General features: G+C 42.4%; 1 protein-coding gene across 1 annotated transcript in view; it reads right to left on the reverse strand.

The window, feature by feature from the left end:
• GMPS (guanine monophosphate synthase) overlaps window positions 1–17,276 on the reverse strand; it is a 31,360-nt gene extending 14,084 nt beyond the window's left edge. Inside the window, exons 1-8 of the mRNA XM_075098631.1 lie at window positions 17,086–17,276; window positions 11,121–11,302; window positions 7,396–7,510; window positions 5,674–5,771; window positions 4,518–4,621; window positions 2,670–2,863; window positions 2,204–2,369; window positions 484–635 (exon numbers count right to left, since the gene is read on the reverse strand). Of these exons, the coding sequence (XP_074954732.1) occupies window positions 484–635; window positions 2,204–2,369; window positions 2,670–2,863; window positions 4,518–4,621; window positions 5,674–5,771; window positions 7,396–7,510; window positions 11,121–11,302; window positions 17,086–17,112 (1,038 nt within the window). The 5' untranslated portion in view covers window positions 17,113–17,276. The remainder of the gene's footprint in view (window positions 1–483; window positions 636–2,203; window positions 2,370–2,669; window positions 2,864–4,517; window positions 4,622–5,673; window positions 5,772–7,395; window positions 7,511–11,120; window positions 11,303–17,085) is intronic.
• Between the last annotated feature and the right edge of the window lie 903 nt (window positions 17,277–18,179).

Below are 18,179 nucleotides of genomic sequence, written 5' to 3' on the forward strand. Positions count from 1 at the left end.
AATTATGACACTAGCCCACTGCTGGAATAGTCCTACAACCCCATATTTTGTTGAACAGAAAATGCAAGAAAAATCTTCAGACTCCAGGAACATCACTGCCCAGTCCACGTTATATTCTCCCTGCGTCACCCACACTGATTGCTGACAGATGGAAAACAGCTCATCTTCAGCAAAGCAACAGAAGCATGCCCCGATGCACATTATCCATCAATCTGATGAAAAACATTACATGGAATTTCATGCAACAGCAATGAATGGCCAATCAATATAGTAAATTTAAGCATGATGGTGGATCTAGTACAATGCTTGTGAACCGTGTTGTGACCATTGACTGACGGCCAGTGGCTTCTTTAGATCATCTGCAACTTAAGACCACTAATGCCATTGAGTGCACAGTGCTTTAGAATAAAACAGTCTGACATAAAAGATGTATCTAGAAATTATATCATTAAAAAAAAATCAACTAATAATTATAAACATTACCTTAACGAAGGTGTCACCAATAATTTTTCTTTTTTCTTCAGGACTTGTAGTCATATTTAAGGTCTTGCTAATTCTTTTACGTGGAGTTCTGTCTTCATCCGAGATGGGCAGAGTTGTTGTACCATTATAGAATGAATGAGCTGCATTCACCACTGCAAGAAATTACCGGAATTTGTTGGCAAAGACAGTAAAGATTTTAATGCAAGGTGGCAAAGAAATATGTTTCGCTCTATTGCTTTAAAAAAGGAAAAACAAAAATCATTCCAGTACTTCGACTATTAACAGCACTATATAGGGCTGTTCAACACCTCAAGAATTAATTGTAACAAAACTGTTTTATTTCTCATCTTAATCTACTCTAGAGGGCAATTCTTTCATATTATGAGGCTAGGCAACCGTGTGAAAGTTCAGTTCTAGCTTCCCCTCTTAGACTGTAATTTATGTGCTTTATTTAAATAGTTTACAGGATGGTATTTTCCCAAGGCCTTTCTGCAACCAAAATTAAATGATGCACTATTTACTCATGGTACATTATTCCTCTTAATTTAGAGAGGCTCCCAATGCAGACATCAGCTAGGAAGCTTTTTGGCATCTTTTACCAACACTGAACTCCATGACCTACAGAAGGAGGATTTCCAGCAAAGGGATTCCCTCCGTTTGTTACTCCAGCAGCCTGCCAGAGCCCAGGTTCATTGGTCTACAGAGTGCAAGAATAGGACACAGATTTTCCACTAAAAAAAGTAATAAAAAATAATAATAGTAATATTTTTAAAAATATGTGTGTGTAACAAAGCTTAGACTTTGCTGCATCAGGATATCACAGCCCAATCTGCAAGAAGTTAACATGCAAGCTCCCAGCATTGTTTCACACAGTCAGGCTAGTGGAAAGCACTGCTCACCCAGTACCACACTTCCTGACAAAAACACAAGAGAATCATTTGACAACAGTACTTACGCACAGCCCCAGGAATAGGCAGCTATTACTCATGAAATAAATCAGCCGGGCAGTATAAAGCAGGTCTCGTTGTTTGCACAACTCAAACATACATAATTTGTCTTCTCTGACTTCCTTGTACTTCAGGTACCAAAAAACTCTACACCTTATCAGCCATGACAAGGTACCTTCTGCTCTCTCATAATGTATTGCTTCTCAACAAGCTACTCTAAAAAGAACTAAAATGCACACCTATTCAGAAGCCAGGAGAGCCAGAAAAAAAAGCAGCCTTGAAAAACTAATTTTGACTATAATAGCATTCAATCACCCAAATGAGCTCACCATTTAAAAAGAGGTCCAGGACAAGAAATAAGGCCCCAGTGGAGGTCTCTTAACCAAGCTACTGAAGAAAACCACAATGAAAAGAGTTTCGCAGCAGCCGAAAAAGGATTACTCAACCATCAGCAGAAAAGTAAATGAGCAGCAGCAACAGAGGCACATATCTACTGCTTTGCTGTGCCCCAACAGGAGATATCAGGTATCAACAACTGAAGAGATGGGTCAGTTCATTGTATGCTCCAATTAAATAAGAAAGGCTTAATATTTTAGGTTTCAAACTTTGTGAATAGGTCTAGGTTGTTCCACATGAGCAACCATGCTTTGGTATTTAAAGTCTGAGAACTGCAATGGTCAATTCAAATCAATGAAACAAAACATTAAACGTACATTTTAGGAGACTGGCCACATCATTAGTTTTATCAGGCATATTTAACAAAATTATGGTACCTTTAACTTGAATCCCAAGTTTCTTGAGTGCCTCTTCCACAGACTGGCTTTCTCTTTTGCGCATAAATCCATTATCTATGTGTACAGCTATGACCTGATCTCGGTTTAAAGCTCGGTTCAGAAGAGCGGTACACACTGTCGAGTCCACACCGCCACTGAGTAAAACCTAAGGATAAGAAAAAAAATAGCAAAATTTGGTCAGCTGTCTACATGGAAAGTGTAACAAATAATTCAGATGCAACTATGAGGATCAGAAAAGCTACTGACTTACAGTCAATGATTTGGAAGAAAACAAGAAGTCAAACAATGTATCGACCCAATTGTGCAAACCTTCTAAAACCTGTTTAATGTACTACCCAAATCATGACAATTCTGCATTTTTCAAATTAACCTTAGTAACTTTAAGTGTAAGTGTTTCTATCAGGCTTTTGCAGCCTATCTTTCAGCTTCAATTCAATCTACTTACCAGGACTTTTGATGAGCCCACTTTCTCTTTGATATCTTGAATGCACTGAAGTTCTCTGTTTTCCACTGTAAAGGTACCACTGCATCCCGCAATATCATAAAGAAAATTCTTCAGGATCATTTTTCCATTCACTGTGAGGCTAACCTCAGGGTGGAACTGTGCTCCATACAGTTTTTTAGATTCATTTGCTATGCCTTCATTGGTGCGAAGAAACAATCATAAAAAAAATTTGGAAGCAAAATGCATACCCAAGAAAGTCAAGCATACACTTTTTGAGCAATTTTTTCTGCCACATTTTCTCAAAAAAACATCAATCAAAACTAAAGTTTCCAGTTAAGATTAGGAAGAAGGGTACTGTTAACAAGTCTGGAACACACAATCCCTCAGTAACCAAGGAAAACACTCCGACATACTAGGAAAACCACTGTGAAAACAGGAAATCAATTACATTAATTTTTTCCTCATCATACGATACCTCATACAACCCTGCAACGAAGCCACATTGACACAGCTGCATCTACTTTAAACGGGTTGTGCTGGTCGAGCTGTGTAAGCGTCCCTACAGGGATATGTTCATGAGTACCACCGCTCTTTTTTAACAGTCTCTGCAGAGGTGAGCAGATCACAATACTGCACCTTGCACCAAGTAAATGCTGGTCAGACTGGGATTAAAAAAATAGTAGGCAAACTGCCTCACTCCACTGACGTGTGGGAGACTCCCAAGTACATGGTAGCACTGTATTTCTGTCGCTGCTGGAAGCCCGGCTACCACTTTACCAGCATTTTTTTGCTTGCTTAGGCACAAGTAGCCACAGGCTTTTTTAAGAGCCCATGGGAAATGGCACAGGAAAGTGTTGCTGATAGGAAAGGTACAACTCTCTTTCTAATGCCTACATAAAAGCAGGGTTAAAGATACCACAAACCTATTGGAGCTTGCATACTGGATGCAGCAAACTTTACAAACTACTGCTAATGTTAAACATGGCAAGCCAGAATATAATGAATGCTTTTGGAATGATCTAGAACTCATGCCTACTCAGATGGCACTACAAATTGTTTTGCTATGTAAAGAATCTTTCTGTAAGAAAACATCTTTACATCTTTTAAAAGGTCTGTTTTTCTCAAATTAGTTACTTGCCTGATTTAAGAGCAGTATCTTCCCTGACCCCCCCCCCCTTTTTTTTTTTTTTAATGAAGATTTAAAGTAAACCAGGTGAATATTTTGAGATCTTACTAAGTGGCTCAGCAAACTTAAGACCTCTCCAGGTCTCCCAGCTCCTAGGAAAGAGTAGCTTTCAAAAACCAAATTCTAAGGTCAAACATTTTTCTGTGGCAATATGTGTAATGTTTGAAACACTGCTTTCAGTACCAACATTATTTTTGCTCAGTTGAACATTCATGCAATAATATTAAATATAATAACAAGTTAATCAAGCTTTAATAATTGAACAGTGTTTGACTTGTACTGTTGCAGTGCAAAAACCAAACACTGCTTACACTGCACACTACCATACATGCCTTCCTCTCCCCTGCCTCAAGGGTACACAATATTTTATTTCAAAAGAGAAACAACACATGCATATTTTGAAATAACATAAACCGTAAAAATAAGTTTTCCTTAAACCACTAATTTAAAAACAAGACCATTCATTTTCATGTCTATTTCTATCTTCATTATCAGGACAGTACAATATGCAAGCAAACACATATGGGAAATTGCTAAAAACAATTCACTTATTTGGCAATTAATGGAGATATTCTGTTCCCATCTGGTTCTAACTACTGTCCTGCCATATTCTTTCCTTTAATGAATACTATCAAAAGACAATTTCAGTATAAAATAAATACCTGCTATAATGTTCCCAGACTGGGCAACCACTTTGAATCCATCAGCTACTTTATCCACACTATCTCCGTGAGTAAGGAGCACAAGCTCTTCCTTCTGAAGGCCCCTAAACAAAGATTAAAAACTAGAATCAATAAAAAGAAACACAAAACAAAGATACTCCCACAAACAGACTTAATTACCTGCGCTGCCAAGAGAAGCCCTTAGGCATCCCAACAAAAGCACATCTCAACTGACCGGGCCCATTTGAAACATATGCAGGATTTCCTTCCCAGAAACAGTCACCTCCAACTCTGAGCTGCCTCCACTGGAAGCTGCGTAAGTTCATGTACAACACATCCTTCATGCAAGAGGTAATTTACCTCAATTCAGAAGGGGTAGGGGTTTTTTTGGGGTAGGCGAAGGGTGGGATATGTTTGGTTTTTTTATAAACACACCAATATTGAAGTATCCCCTCTTTGACATGTGGAGTCATATAGAGTCAATCAGGATACTTGGAGTCCTGCTTTTTATTTCAATAAAGTTTTCTTGCTCAAAATGAAGTGTTTTCAGGACGATTTGGACATCTCAGACTTTAGGCAGGGTATTAAGTTCTGCAGTAGCTCTACAGGGGAACGTTAATAAAATTGGAACACCAGGTATCAGTAAACTGCTAAGAATTATTACAGGGACCTTAAGAGGCACTGACAAATTACCAAGACATTATAAAACATCACAAAGCAAATTTAAAGGAAGGTAGAAAACAAATGGGTTTACATTTTCTATTACATTTCAAGATTCGGATGGGTGCCAACCAATATAAGAGTAATGCACTGCACAGCAGAAGAATATAAGAGCTTAACATAAAAGATTCTCATACTGTGGTACACTTTATGGTGTCTCAATGAAGACATTCTGCTTTGAAATAAGGGGTTTACACAACATTCCAAGCAAATATATCTGCATTTTAGAGTCGATTGAGAAGTTATGCCTAAACATTTGTTTAAATGAGTAACTTGCCTACTTATGAACACAGCTATAAAAGTTTTATTAGAAATTATCAGATAAGCATGGGTGCAGTTCCACTACTTTCTCTAAAATAAGCTTCCTCTCATCCCACCACCGATTTCCAGATTGGTATTTCCAATATTGTTTCGATAACTTAAAATGTCTATGTACCTGAACAGTGAACATGTGTTATCCAGAGTAATGCTGAACACTCCATCTTCTCTAACACTCTTCTTGTGCACCGTACCTCCAAATACCTTATTCATCATCTGCCAAAACAAAGATGTTACATGAAAAAGCACCACACAATCTAGTACCACTTTATACCTCAGTCTGCCTGTGACTGCCAACAGCTCTAGCCCTCCAGTACACACCAACCTAGTTTTTCATGCTTATACTCATTTAATATATTGTTTTGCAAAACGATAAGAATTCTCTTCAAAATTAATCACTGTTCTGTATTGGGCTCACTCCCTTCTGCCAGCCTTCTGTCAGCATAGCTGGGGACTGGTGTCATACACAACGAGCAGCGGAAATCCACAACAGTAGACAATAGGCAGAGATTTGCAAAATAATGCATATTCAATAGTGCACATCTACTTGCTCTTATAAACGGCTGCTCTGCAAATCAGCTGAGTATCTGTGGCCAGTTAGAAAAAGAGTTAAGCTGCTGAACAAAAGTCTGATTTCTCTCTCCTTTAGTTAAGGGCCCTCAGATAGGCTTAAACTTCTCAAACTATGGCCCCTCAGTTCTGGAGACCCAGCCAAAAACTTGAGCCTATTCCCTCAGTGTTATTTTTGTGACTCGTAATAATCATTGCTATATCAGAGTAGTACAATTCTCAACTAGGTTTTTTCCTTCTTAAATCCTCACCTTGTCATTTGGAGTTGGATATCTGCATTTTAAATTTCAGAAGTCTCAAAGACTTTTTTCCTTGCAAGTATAACTGGCAACTTAAAAAAAATATTTTTAGAGTTTTACCTTCCAACTAATTTTCAGAGATTTAAGGCTTCATTTTAGACCTAGTTTGATATTATGCTATGCTATTATGATATTATACTGCGCTTGACTGATTTCAATCTTTTATAATGAAGTAGTAGCGCATTAATACACAAACTTGATTCACTTCCTTAATGTCAGCCTTAAGGAACTTCCCCTGCTTGAGGCTAGCTAATGTGGCTTTCAAATTGCTTGGCATTTTAAGGCTTATTTTAATATAACACGTTTCCCTTTAGAACAGGGAGTGCCAACATTGTTTCCGTAATTACCAGACTTTCTAAAGGAGTTTTTTTCCAACCATTATTCACCACCTCTGAAGGCCTAGTAAATCACTAACCCTGGAAAAAAAGCCAAGGTACACAAGCACAAGTCAGGCACCTAATCCATCCTTTGTCCCCTTGGAAGTTTGTTTCTTCACCCAGCTTGGATCTAATAGACCACTGCAGGATCACCGGTCAGTCCTAAGGTAAATGAGTGTTTTGTCGCAGGGAGGGTTTAAGCACTCTTAAGAGCTATGCTAGAAACATTCTGTGCTTGAAAGCCAAACGGAAAAACTATTTCACTTGTTTACATGAGGGGCACAATTTTCAATACCAACTAGACAGAATTAGTTAATGACTGCCTGGTTATATTTATTGTGACAAAAAAGGCAGTGTGGAACTCAATTCACACCACTTAAGCAAAGAAAAAACATTTATGCTATTGATATGTTAGAGCCAAGAGAAAAATACACAGTATGCTCAGTTTACTGATTAGCACTTTCAAAGTATCTTTTGCACATGTGGCATACTGCTTATATTTGAAAAGCAGAGCCTTTAGCAGGTCATCTTCAGTTAGTATCAGAAAATGAGGCCTAGAAGACAGCTCTAGACATACATATCTCTCAACAGCACCTGCATGCCATAGCAGATTCCAAGAACTGGTTTTCCTATTGTAAATATTGCTGGGTCAAACCATGGTGCATCTTCGGCATACACAGAGTTTGGTCCTCCAGATATAATGATAGCTCTGCAGACAAAAGATGGAGAAAATATTAACGTAAATACATTGTTTACTTTAAAATCTCTTTATTTGCTTGAAACATTGACATTGTCTCATAACACTCTCATAACTCTATATATTCTAATATAAATTTTCACACAGATACCCTAACATATAGCTTAACTTTGCTATGCTAGAGCTGTCAAAACCAGCAGCTTACCAGAGTAGTATTTCATCAGTTTAAACAAAGTCAAATATAAACCATCTTAAAAAGCGACTGTATTTTAAAATTCCTCATAGTCAAGTGTCAACTATCGGAGAAGCAAGATGCCTAGTACCAAATGCAGAGTATTAGCGTTAAGATATATATATATACTTCATGATGTCTGTGCCATCTGGAGGAGAGTTGCATTCAAAAAAACAAACTCCCAAACTTCTAGAGCTGCTGAGAAAATGTCCCTTAATCCACCCTGATCACAAAGGGAGTGACATTAGCAACAGGTTCTGAATTAGAAGTCCAATACATTCAAGCATTCACGGTTTGAAGTTAATACTTCATACTATAACAGAAAATTAAGTCTTTCCAAAGGGGAAGAGTCGCCTTTGCAAACCATGATGATCTGCAAGATCATGAACTGCAGAAGTACCAGCCAGTTGGGCAATGCTCTTTGGCCTCAACCCAGGATCGAAAACGGGTGTACCAGACCTTGGACTGGCGTACTGTTTATTTAACAGAGAACATCAAATCCGTTATTCAGAGTGAGAAGTGAAAAATGGGACAAGAGAGAAGTTGGCAGACATGGAGTAAATACATCTAATAAAGTTTTCTTCTAGCATTATTTAGAGTGTTTGTCATGCAAGTACTGGCAAAATAGAATTTTTCTATTTTTAAGCAGCAGAAACAGGCAGCGTGCTTACAACATCTGTACCACGGGCAGAAATAATCATGTAGTAACAAGCCCACGTACCAAATACTGCCTCTCAACTGCAGTCATGCAGGGTACCTGCTCCCAGCAATGCATGGTTAGATCTCCCCAACAGCCCACCTCCACCTTCCCCAGCCCGAGCTCCTCATTTCAACACAGGGGACAAGGTGGAGGGCTGGACACAGGCACCCCCAGAGCCAAAGCAGAGCAGCTTGTGAGGTGGAAGAGGCGGCATTTATTTCTTTGTATGTCAGGATCTACAAGTGAGCTTTGGAATAAGCAGACCGCTGACATAATGTAGTTTTACACTGAACAGTCTTGACAAGTAGCACCTGCTGTACGTGTACAGGCACTTCTGTCCAAGTCGGAGACGTGATGAATTTCCTGAACTCAGACACTGCTAGAAAAAGACTGAAAACTCTTAATGCCTGGTGGTATTACTGCTTTGTACAGCTTTCCACCACATACAGACACATTTGCTTAAGTGCCATACATACAGAACATTATTTAATATTAATTAAAGGAAATATAGCCACACCTACAAATCAAACATTCTTATGACAAGTCAAAAGAGTTATATACTGTCCTATTCAACAAGTAGAATCTTAAAAACCTGCTTTTCCCCACACCAATTAAAATCCCACAGAATACAGGAAGGTTATACAATGTGCCTAAGTATTAAAGAAAAAAGTTACGAGCTGAGGGCGAGAGAGGAACCTGCTTCTTCTCAACTGTCCAGGAGAAACCAAAACTATCATGGGACGTAGATTTTGAAAGTTTTACTGCCACACCATGTAATTTCTTAACATACCTTCTTGTGTTGGTATGAATATACCTTTTTCTGGTTTACCTTAAACCACTTCCAAAACCAGCTGACCTAGCTTTGGAAAGCCTATTTGCAATGGATTAAAGGCACATCAGGAACCACATCAAAATACCAAGAGTAAAATGCATGCATTGATGCCCCAATGTCAGGACTCATGCCAGAGCTCAGACAGTGCCAGAATTCAGACTAACGCCTGCGGAGCCCCTGACTGCGGCACCTCCTCAGCCCAGGGTCAGGATCTCATGGCAACTGCTAATATTTATGTCATGTTTAGATGAAACCTGTCACTAGAGATTGTTCTGAAACTATGGAAATTGAGGAGCTGGCTTTTTAAACACAACGTATAAATACTGTTTAGCAAAATGTTCAATCCTGCTGTCTCAAACCTTAGCACAGACGAAAGCACAGCTCCTTGGCCCATTCAATGCATGACCTGCAACACGGAAACCTGACTATTCCCATGATGTGGAAAGCACGTTGAAATCTTGCAGTAAAAAACACAAACTAATTTTTACAGTGGTCACTGAATAAAGGCACCCAATGGCTGGCGTCATTATTTGTTGAGCCTTCCTGGATGCAAATGATTGACTGAGGCTGTGGACACAAAGCTTATTGACCCATCTGGGTAACCAATAACGTGAAACCACTATCTCAGCCTTGAGAAGTGACCTTTCGAATGAAGATGTTTTGCCACATTTTAGAGAGCAGTTATTTGGAACGACAAGTCCAACAGGTCTAATCACAAGACTCTGAAGAACCTTCAATTATGAAAAGAAAGGGGGAAAAGGTCTTCCCACTACAAACCTGCATCAATATAGCGCAGGTCTGAGACAAAACATTAGGATTCAAGGTGTGGGTCACAGTACAACACACAGGAGATGCAGGAATTCTTTTTAAACCAGTAATCAGGTATGTCCATCTTTTAAAGACTTGGTTGTTGAAGAATTATAAATAAGATCTGACAAGAGAAGGTATTTTTCAGAACATTTCTGAAAGAAATTCTTCACACCACAGCTATCTGACAGATCCAGCAGTTCCTCGGTTTTCTGTTCTCTGTGTTTTCAGAAGAGATCAATAAGATCTTATTTGACTTACTAAAATATACTGTTTACTGATTCACTAATTATCATTGATTAGAAAAAAAATGCAATTCTACAGCAAAGCACTGTCTTATCTGTTGTCGGGCACAACCGAGAAGGACACATGCACCATATTTCTGGAGCTGTACTAAACTAAGTAAGACCTTAGACGATTTGTAGACTCAGGGTATTTATTTTCCTCCCACAAAAGAGAGACATACACTGGGAAACCTAATTAAACAAGAAAATGAATGCACAAAGGATTAAATAATTGTGAGAGCATTTCTTGCTGCAAACAATGAGTGGTAGTTTCAGTTAGTTTTTTTAAGTTGCTTCCCAGAAATAGTTTGGCATGATTTACTACAATGCCTTCAGTATTCAAGTTAGCTATTTAAATTTTTTTTTAAACTAACAAAATAACGTCTAGAAACTCACAAAACTTGTTTTCTTGATTGATAGCTACCCTAGTTTAACAGGTGAAACAGCAAGATCATCTAAATTGTTGCAGATACATATTTAAAATGCAACCTCTTAAATCATACTTACAAAAAGAAATGATTAAAATGACATTAAGGCATTATGAATCAAATATACAAAATTTATATTGCTGCACAAGTTTCCCCAGAAAAACTCAGGCGTTTCTGCGGATAATCTAAAGATGCAATCATTAACATCATTACAATGATAACTACTGCACATAAAAACCCAGGCGATTACCACCGCTGCCCACATCCATAGACACCGTTACACTGAAAAGAGAGAATGAGCAGAACATACAGGCAGAGGCATCACAGGAAACAACCTACCGAAACCCTTGTTCTCTGATTGCAAAGGCTGGCGTTTCCAAAGGGAAGATCTCGGACTGGACGAACAACTCGCGCACCCGACGATCTATGACTTTCCCATACTGCGCTCCAGCATCGAGTATGACGACTGCTCCTTCATAGTGGTGCTGCCCATCCTTGAGATCTCCTCCGGCGTTCTCTGGCTGCGAACATCACTCACGTCAGCGTTTTATCATGACACACTGCAGGCTGCAGACTTTAAGCCAGATCTCTTAAACAACTAACATCTGTAAATCTTGCCTATATGTTATTTTATGGTTAAAATGATAAAGACTAGCCGAGAAACTTCTAAATGAAAAAATCCTCAAGTTTATGAAACCAGTAGATGCACTGGCAAGATAAAGGGGCTATACATTAACACAGCACATCCCTCCCCAGCCACACAAACATGACATCCCCGTCCCCCAAAACAAACAGGGTACAAATCAGGGAAGAAAAATGCTAAAAAGCCAAGCAGAGCTTCCCACATATAAGAAGTCATATGCCCTGTACACCACTACAGACACTCCGGATTTTTCCATTTTACAGTTCCATATAAAACCCAGCACACCCTATGATAATTAAGAGCATGTGCCTATTCTCAAGCAAAACAGGACAGTGCAGTCAGAAGAAAAAATGTTTTTCCCCCCTTCACACTGCCTCATATGCTGAGCTTTCACTTGACATTACCTCCTGGAGAGGATAAAAAAAGGGGGGAAATTGAGAACAAATGTCTCTACTAAATAATTTTTCAAAAGAAAAAGTCAACTTTTGAATGCAGCATTCAAGCAGACTGCATAATGGAACAAAGCAATGGTTCTCTTTGACCCAGCCACATTTGAGTTGGTTGGCCAACTTCAGCTAAATCTGAAAGAAGGCTAGAAAACGCAAGGAAAAGTTTCTTCTTTCTTTAAGAGAAACTGTGAAAAGAGGCAGCTATTCCATGGAAGTATCCTTATCAGAGGATCTTCAAGGAAAGATGTGAACACAACCACACTAAGACACCAAGGAATTAATGCAGAAAAAAATCTGCTGCTTAAGGAAATTGCTTACTTTTGGGGTGTTTTTTTCTTAACTTAAATCTTACACTGTTTCCTTGCCAATGTATTTTGATGAAGGAGAAACTGGGAAGGGTTTTACTTTGGCAAACACTGCCTCAAAACACATCTGGAAGCTTACAACCATTTCAGGTTTTAATTTTGGCATGTTGCAGTTGTTCTGCATGTTTGTACCAGGCAACATATCCTTCGACCCAGGGCTCACAGGAGGTTCCCAACACTGCTGCTCAGACTCCAAAGGAAGCTGGGGCAGCCTGCAGCACGCCATGGTATTTCCCCGTGGGTCAGATAATCACCTCCACATTAACAACAGGTCATTCTGGAGGAGACCATCATCATGCTGGGACATGTTCTCCCCAACAAATACACAACAAAGGCTGCCTTTGAGCTTTCTTCCTCAGCTACCAAGATGACACCTCAGATAACTGTCTTCAGATTAGTCAAGGAAGTCAAGCACACTGGAAACTTTCAAAGTTTACACTAGCTGGAAAAGGTCTTCTCTAAATTGAAGGACATAAGCAGGAAAAAATAACAATGCCAAATCCCCCACAAGCCTAAATCCAGGTTGGTTAGTTACTTGTTTTCTTTCCTTCAGCTGGTAACTGAGCGTGCCTGATGGGGAGCTCTTAACTTTTTAGTCTTGTGTTACAATCAAAAAGGGCATATCAAAGGGGCAAACACCCCTTCGAACCCCGTAGTCAGATGGGAAGAGGTCACCAGAAATGTCTTCCCTTCCAGTGGGAGGGAAGGAATAATTTTTATAGCAATTCTGGGCATTGTCACCTAGCAATTTCTGAATTAGCATTTCTTGCACAAAAGACCAACATCCTTATTCTTTCCTGATCCCATCTTGTGGCAAATGCTATTCCTTTCAGTGCTATTTCTTAACAAAAGCCTTTAATTGGGTCAGAGCACGTTCTGTAGCTTGTACCATGAAGGGACAGAGCTGTGCAGCCCTCTTGGCTGAGTGTCTGAGATCATCCACTTCCACCTGAAGGAGACCAAGGTGGGCCATAAGCAGTCCCCTCCAGACCCCTGGGCAAGCCACGGGTGCCTAGCCAGCCCTTGCACAGATGGGTCCCAGCCACATGTCGTACCCTAGCATCTGCCAACTTGCACACCACCTCTAAGAACCTGTGGAATGAGTAAGAAGAAAGTAGTACAACTCTGTGAAGGCAGAATGCATTTTACAGTAAAAAATACTAAAACCAAGTTATTGTTGGCATCAGCTCAGCCAGACCAATGGCCTAGCTTTTACATGTGTAGCTAGTAAATAAATCTCATTTTCAGCGCCCTGCCCTGAAAGCACTGAGCTGCTTTGAGCAGTCAGGTGTAGTTAGCTGGTCCCAAGCAACAGCTGAGGGAGAGACATGCGTGTGAAAACAAAAAGAGCTCAAAGTTACATTGGGAGTAGTTTAAGAAACGTTGCGTAAGGCAGCATAAGTAGCTCTGTATCTCGGATGAACCTGCATGTTCCTTAGTTCTCCTCAGCAAAGGCAGACAGGGATACATACCCCTTCATCCCAAGGGCAAACTGGACAAGCCTCTGTGCTGCAGTCACCCAGATGTGAGCACTCAGCTCCCAGGCTGGCAAGCCCCTTTGCTGAGCCATCCCTGTCACTCTTGCAAAGTACAGCAGCATTTTGCACAATGATTGGGGGAATACTTTCATAGATAACTGCATCAACATTAGAATTACTTCTCCATCATCTGTGTGGCCCTGGAAGATGGCTGTTTAAGGATTCAGTAGCTCATTGCCCAAGTTTTGCTCAAAGTCCATTAACACTTTCCCAAAAATCTCAAAAGCCAGCATCTAATCATAGCTCAGAAGGTCTTTCTCCAGGTGATGCATTTGGGTTAAAATCTAGTAAAAGCATGGCATCCATCAAGTAACACAGATCTCCTTACAGAGAACATGTAAGATGAGCAAGACAACCTGAACTTCACCAGGAAAAAAACAAAACCCCAGAAAACCATTCAGTTGGTGGCCTAATAACTTGCTGCTCCCTTAGATGTGAGCTAAGAGTGAACTACAGGCTGAAATAATTTTCTCCCAGTACCACACAGGGCACTGTCCTTTCCTCCTGTAGGCAACCTTGCAGCACATCCCCAGCATACATCCACACAAGCCCCATCCCAGAGGCTAACGCAGGCAACTATCACCACAAGGGCTCCGTCAGAGGAGTTTTTGTACTTCACTTTTGAGCTAAAGTAGAACCGTAAGGAGGTGCAGCTCTGAAAAGAGCCCAATAAAAACACTACCATAAATCACATGGAAAAGAGAAAGGAGAAAGTTGGTAAGTCAGTACAGTATCTGGCTTTACTTATTTAAAGGCACCATTCCAAGGCTAGAGATTTTGAACCCAAATTTAACATGGGAAACTTCACTTAATAAAAATCAAAAAAGGCACAGATGCTGTTAACATGCAGCCAACATGGCAGTTCAGCTCACGCATTTGTATAACATATGCATGCCCACAGAAAGATGAAGAGGACACCAGGCAGCCCGGCTCCTGCAAGAACCGGGTTTATGGAGCCAGCACCCCTTCCAAGTGGGAATTCTCCAGTTTCTAATAAAAGCTCTTCTTCCCCCCTCAGTTGGGGTATAACTAGAGTTCCTTGTCTTCTCCTGGTCTATTGTCACAAAAATCTGGAAAACCTACTATTTTTGAGAACTTCTGCCGAAGCTGGTTTGACAGCTGTCAAAGGTTCAGGTGTTGGGGCAAAGCAGACAGAGGTACCAGCCTGATGTACTGAGAGGAGGGCTAAGAAAACGGAGTGGGACTGAAGTATGCCAAGAGAAAAATGGGGGGAAAAGGGGGGAAATCTATACTCAGCTAACTGAAATCACAAGAGTCACCCAGAAAATCACATCATACATGAAGTATTCATACTGTTCTCTACGACTGCTGAAACAAAGTGATTACACTGTCAAAACGCTGTGTCTCCAGACTGCCATTTGCCCAGTTTCACAGAGCCAAGACCTGGAACCAAGGTCCAGAGTGCCACCTGAACCATATCGCCACCTCCAACTGCACTGCCATGGAAAGGCTCAGCTACAATCCATCATTTCAGCTCTACCACTTGGTAAACTGGACGGGGAAAAAAGCTTCCATTGATGCTGGGTTTTTTCGTGTCAAAAAAGAAAAAAGGTCATGAGTTCTACAATGAGCTATGGTAGGAGACCTGCCACGAGGCTTGCATTATCAACCAAGGACACCACATATCTTATTTCTCAGTGTACCTACCTAACGCTTCAGACTAAGTTTGCAGGTTCCTAACAGCCCACTTCTGCAGAATGAGGGAATTTTTCAGCACTTCACACACCCACATGCTCACAGGTTTTTCATTAATGCAATTTATAAAATACATTAACATACAGAACAGTCATATTCTGGAGTACCAAGAAGCATCTGGCAGAGCCCCGTTTGTAGTAACGGCCCCTCTGTCTGAGCCTTCAGCCCTGAGCTTTCACCCACACTAATAACTTAGGACAAGCCTAAAACCAGGAGCCTTGATCTGGTGCTTTCAAGCCAGCACAGGTTTTACAAGACTTTAATTGTTTCCCTGTGGTATTAAAATCAAGCAGGTATAAGAACACCTACTCATATTTTTTCAAAGTATAACAGGAAAGTAACTCCTCCAAACTCAGGCAATCCCTGAGACTGATACAAGAGCCCCCAACCCATTAGCTCAGACAAACTTTAATTTACGTAAGTCACATGTGGATTTCCAATGGCTGCTGGGACCCGGCCCCCTGCTCTCGTTAGCTCTCTCGTTAGTTCTCATTACCCTCTTCCTGCGAGAGCATGGTTTGTGGAAGATGAGCCTGGCACCACGTAGCTGGCTCTGGGTGCCACCACCCCAGAGAAGAGCCCTCAAGAGCTGCCCTGGCCAGAAAAAGAGATTGTGTCAATGGTCAGGGAAAAGAGCGTGTCAGAAAACTTCCACAGAGACCAACTGAGCCCTTAAAAAAAAAAAAACACCTCAGAAGCATGTTTTCTTGGCAACTAGATAAAAAGTCCAGAACAATGCTTCTATCCTACTACAGAAGCAGCCTGAGACAACCTGCAGGGTTCTGGTTCTGAAGTTGCATTACCAAGAAGAAACTTCAACTTCAAAAAGGCACACACAAGTCACTTTGTCATCCCGGTACGCAAGACCTACACTGACACACATCTTTTTTGCCACTGTCGCTGCAAACTGGACCGGGCGCGACGCTGAGGGAGCGGTGCGACCCTGGGGGTCACCAGGACAGAGGCAGCAGGCCTGCCCGCTTCTGCGGCGATTAAGCAAACCGACTTTTCTCTCAAGTTGGCTGGCCGAGTGACCCTTCCCATCAGGACATGACAGCCGAACAGGGCGGCTAGCCGCTGGGAAGGCTGCTGGCTGCACTCCCCGGGAGCCCCGTTCCCGTTTCGCCCCGCAGGCCGCGCAAGGTGCGGACCCGGCCCAGGCGGGTTCGGCCACGCCATGAGCCGGTATTATAAAAAAAAATTATCGAAATCTAGATTGTGAAATTAATTCGTTATCTCAGAGCAACCGCTGCTGTGACTGCGCGGGCAGAGCGGCGCGAGGGGGCCGGGGACGCGGGCAGCTGCCCGCGCAGAGGGCGGGAGAGTGGGCACCGGCCCCTCGCCGTCCCCACACCCACGGCCGCCCGGCCCCACTCCCCGGCCCGCCGCCGCCGGCCTGCTCCGCGCCACAGGGCCGCCCACAGCACCCGGTAGGCGGCCGCGGGGGGAAGGCCAGGCCGCGCCGCGCCATGTGCCCAGCCGCTGGGTCAGACCGGGCCCGGGCAGCGGCGGCACAAAGCGCCCATCAGGCCCGGGCGGGCGGCGGGCAGCGTCCCGGGCCGCGGCGCGGAGGAACGCGGCAGCGGCACTGACCTTGGCGTCTCCGTTGCAGAGGGCCATGAGGGCTGCCGGGGAGCGGCGCCGCCTCCGACCGGCGGGAAGCGGCGGGCGGCCCCAAGGCGGGGAGGGGGAAGAAAGGGCCGCGAGGAGCCGCCGCCACCCCGCCGCGATGAGCTAATGCCGCCCGGCTGCGCCTCCGCCGCGGGGAGGAGGAGCCGCTCGGCCCGGCCCCGCTCCGGCGGAAGGGGCGGAGCGCGGGGCCGGGCCCGGACGGGGACCTTGGGGTCAGAAACGCGGATTTAGGGACTATGGGCCCACTCTGCGGTGCAGGGCGGCGGACAGTGGTCGCAGCGGTGCGTCTGGCCCTGGGCGGCTGAACGCCAGGAGTGCCCGCACGTCTCCTGGAGGGGCCCGGGAATGCCGGACACGCCGCCGTCAGTCGAGCCCAGCTTGCGGTGTTCGGGCTCCCGAGGGTCACTTCGGTCCGTTTTACGGGTACAAGTGAAAGCAGAAACCGAGACTTTAAGTGTATTTCTGTGTGTCAATATTGCGTGGTATTAAGTGCATCTTCTATTTCTGCTCAGGTGGAATTTCTTAAAAGGCACTAAGGGGGGTAACTACATCGATGACAGCCTGCCGGTAACGTTCCCAAAATATTTTGGAAACCTTTCTCTGAACTTTTAAAATTATTACTCTTCTTGCTTAAAGAGAGGGAAATGAGGAAGGGTGTGAGTACAAGACTTCAAGTTACGCGTGGAATTACAGACCGAAATCTGGTTCCGCTGCCAGATTCTAAGTGATTTTGTCCTAAGGACAGTGTGCAATTTTTGTTCTAAATATTTTAATTGCTTTATGGCTTTAATTGCTTTATGGCTGCGATTAATCTTTCAAGAACTGAAAAAAGAAATGGAAGAATACTTCAGGCATTAAAAACAGAAGAGAAGTGTTTCTGGTGGTCTCATTATCATGTAACTATAAATTATGGGTAAATGGGGGGGAAGTGACATTCGCTTACCTTAGTTCTTATTGATTTTTATTTCTGGTAGTACAGGACAGCCGCAGAGAAAGAAAAAAGAAGGGCGGGGGCGGGAACTTCATTTTTACCATTCACCTACGGGTCACGGATA

The sequence above is a fragment of the Phalacrocorax aristotelis genome, chromosome 7, assembly GCF_949628215.1.
Source record: "Phalacrocorax aristotelis chromosome 7, bGulAri2.1, whole genome shotgun sequence".
Taxonomy (NCBI): Eukaryota; Metazoa; Chordata; class Aves; order Suliformes; family Phalacrocoracidae; genus Phalacrocorax; species Phalacrocorax aristotelis.